At 55.6% G+C, this 3,298-nt stretch overlaps 1 protein-coding gene across 1 annotated transcript; it reads left to right on the top strand.

Annotated features, from left to right (window-relative positions):
- Positions 1 to 203: 203 nt before the first annotated feature.
- Positions 204 to 1,497, top strand: NNMT (nicotinamide N-methyltransferase). Its single transcript, XM_010073628.1, has 3 exons — positions 204 to 363; positions 776 to 983; positions 1,062 to 1,497. Exons 1-3 carry the CDS (start codon positions 204 to 206, stop codon positions 1,495 to 1,497), a joined length of 804 nt encoding a protein of 267 aa, XP_010071930.1.
- The last annotated feature ends 1,801 nt before the right edge of the window (positions 1,498 to 3,298 follow it).

Below are 3,298 nucleotides of genomic sequence, written 5' to 3'. Positions count from 1 at the left end.
TAATGGCATTTATGGAGCTGTCGGGCTGTGGTACAAAAATGGAGAGCAAGGGAAAATCCTGCTCGGGAACAGGAGCATGCCCAAGAGTGCATACGTGTCCAGCAGGAGCAAAGGACACAGGAGGGAGGTCATAACCGAGAGTATAACAGGGGCCACGTAACGCAGGGCAGGAGGTGAGAGCGGCAGAGCTTCCACAGGGCAGGATGCAGGCTCCAGCCGTCTTCACGGGTGTGGACGTTTACCAGCGGAGTTTCAACCCTCAGGAGTATTTGAAAGAGTTTTACACCTTGAGTGACAGCGAGGGACGGCCAAACGCGTTTCTGATCCAAAACCTGAGGAGCCTGTTCACGATGTTCTCCCTGGGTGAGTCCCTGGGGTGCTGGGCAATGTCAGACAGGGCCGTCGCAGAGCTGGCCGTGGGCTGTGGGCTCGCACACAGCCAGCTCTGCGCTCAGTAGATACACACACACGCTCCTTTTTATATATGTACGTATGCACGGACGTATATCTACGCATACAGGGCGTTACCAGCTGATGCTGTTCCACGCCTTCTGCAAGCACCATCACACCCAGCCTGGGGAGGCTGGCGGGGGTCCCTGCCTCACTCCAGAAGCAGGAATTGCCCCTGCCCCAGGGTGGGCTGCTGGCCCCATGGCACGTGGGGTGGCATCTCTGGGCTAGGGGGAGCACAGCCCAGCAGGGCTCTGGGATGTTTCTGTCCTGGGGCACGGTCTCCATCGTCACTGGGATGCTTTTGTCCCCCACTCTGCACCAGACGGGCTGAGGGGTGACACCCTGATCGATGTTGGCTGTGGCCCCACCATCTACCAGCTTCTGTCTGCCTGCGAGCGCTTTCAGGAGATCATCGCCCTGGACTACACGGACCAGAACCGCCGGGAGCTGGAGAAGTGGCTGAAAAACGAAGCGGGAGCCTTCGACTGGAGGCCGGTGGTGAAATACGTCTGTGAGCTGGAAGGGGACAGGTGAGAGGGGGCTTCCTACGGCCCTCCACCGACCACAGAATGAGCCTTCATCTCTTTATTTGTTTATTTACTCACTAGTGAGAAGTGGGCTGAGAAAGAGGAGAAACTGAGGCAGCGGGTGAAGCAGGTTCTGAAGTGCGACGTGACCAAAGCCAACCCCGCGGCCCCCGTGTCCCTGCTGCCCGCCGACTGCGTCGTCTCTGCCTTCTGCTTGGAGGCTGCCTGCAAGGACCTGGCCGCCTTCCGCAGCGCCCTGCGAAACATCGGTGCCTTCGTGAAGCCGGGGGGGCATCTGGTGATGCTGATCACCCTCCAGGGTACCTTCTACGCCTTCAACAAGCAGGTGTTCTCGTGCCTCTACCTGGAGAGAAATGCAGTGGTGGAAGCCGTGGAGGGCGCCGGCTTCGATGTGAAGTTCCGCGAGGTCCAGCCGTGGCCACCCAGTGATGTCCGCACAGACTGCAAGGACGTGTTGAGCTTCGTGGCACGCAAGCGCGCCTCCGTCACCGCATAGGGCGTGGGCACTGGGGAGGAAAACAGCAGGTTACCCCTCCAATGTAACCCCCAGCCTCTGACCCCTCTGTCTGAAACCAAATAAACTCACGAGAGCCCTGACGGTGCCTGTGGGCTGGGATTTCTGCTGCACGCGCAGCGCCAGCACTCAACGCCCTGGCTGCGCGCCAGCAGCCCAGGCTCGGGGTAACCCCGCTGGGTCTCCCCAGCCCAGATAGAGGGATTGCACCCAAGCCCCGTCCCTGTCATCCTCCCGGGTTGCAGCAGAGCTGCTGAGCGGTGTCCCTCTTTCTGTCCCGTACAATACGTACCCGTAGCACCGGCACGCGGGTGGGAACAGGGCAGAACCGGGCAGCAGACGCTCTCCCCAAAGCACCTCCTCCAGCTCCCAGCACCACTGGCCACTTTGAGCTGTTCTCCCAGGACTACAGGCAGCCAGACCTGTGATGTACCAGAGATTCATTTTAGAGACACTTAAGACGAGCACAGTCAGCACACCTCAACTCCCAGCAGTTTTTAAGGGTCAATGTCTGGGGGTTGTTGCTGAAGCTCCTCCTCCCCTCGCTCACCCCAATTTTCTTTCGGGATAGTTTTGGTTCAAGAGTGAAAAGAAATATGGGAAGAGGGAATTTTCTCGCTAGATATACAAAGTCCTATCACAAACTATTTCTGATACAAGAGGGTGGCATAAAATAACAGAGAGAGGGAGTGACAGCACGGGATTGAAAAAAAATTGAAAATTGTTGTGGTCCCGGAGCCACCGGGACACCCTGCACAAGAGGCACAGGGTTTGTCACTGCCACGGAGCTGAAACCCCGAGGGTGCTCGGCGGCAGCTCGGGACCCGCGCCACTCGCTTATTAACGCTGAGCAGAACGCCGCCGCCTCCATAAAGACCCCGGTGCCTGCCAGTGCCGCATGGTAACGGCAGGAATCCAGCAGCTGCTGACATGTTCTCTGGAAATAACATGCCCAGGTCTTGTAGCGCCGGCGTCTTTAATCGCTGTTTAACTGTTCCAACATCGGCATCGCTGGAGATTTTTATGGTCTGTTTAAAAAGCACAATGATTCCCTTCACAAAGAAGTTTGTAGCTACAATTACCCTTCTGTCACAACCTGCCAGGAGTCGCTGAAAGCCTTTTCCCGTTCCCACAGCACCGTCACCTGCTCGGAGAAGCGACCGAACAACCGGAGGAGCGGGAATGTGGCCAGGCAAGAGCAGTAACCTCGAGGCAGGCCAGGAAAGAGACACGAGGCACGAGCACAAGCAAGGACCCGAGGAGGACTAGCTGCTCGTTTTGCCTCCGGAGCGAAATGGGTTGAAGTTTCTGCAATATTTTTCTGCAAGATGCAATATTTGTTTTGTCCCCCATAGCAAAAAAACTTCCTGGTTTTCCATTATGCTTCCTTGAGGAGCAAAATGGGCATAAAATAGGAATAGAAAAAGGGAAAAAAACTCAACAGAACTATAAGAGCATGCCTGCAAAAAACCTGAAGTGCTTTCCTCGAAGACACCTGGCACACGTGGAGGAAGCCAACGACGGCACAAATGCTGTGCACGCTCCCAGCAGAGCCCAAGGGGACCCAGAGAGGGGAAAAAAAAGCCAAGGAAAGTAAACGAGGCTCCAGGGAAATTAAGGGAAAGTGGAAGTCCTGGCAGAGCGAGGTAATAATTTCCTTTCTGAATGAGTAACTGTTTAGAATTTAACCAGGCAAACGCGATTGAAGCAAATTAATATGAATTCTAGGTGCGGTGGTAAGTAATGAGGTGGAGAAAATGAACAGCGCGTAATTAACAGGAAA

The sequence above is a fragment of the Pterocles gutturalis genome, unplaced genomic scaffold (assembly GCF_000699245.1).
Source record: "Pterocles gutturalis isolate BGI_N339 unplaced genomic scaffold, ASM69924v1 scaffold28152, whole genome shotgun sequence".
NCBI lineage: Eukaryota > Metazoa > Chordata > Aves > Pterocliformes > Pteroclidae > Pterocles > Pterocles gutturalis.
This window is presented reverse-complemented; position numbering and strand designations above follow the sequence as displayed.

Bases quoted from the DNA above. Each gene is read 5' to 3' on its own strand.
- NNMT (XM_010073628.1), top strand. From the start codon at position 204: ATGCAGGCTCCAGCCGTCTTCACGGGTGTGGACGTTTACCAGCGGAGT. The intron at 364-775 runs GTGAGTCCCTGG...ACTCTGCACCAG, and splicing joins GTTCACGATGTTCTCCCTGG to ACGGGCTGAGGGGTGACACC. The intron at 984-1,061 runs GTGAGAGGGGGC...TTTACTCACTAG, and splicing joins TGTGAGCTGGAAGGGGACAG to TGAGAAGTGGGCTGAGAAAG.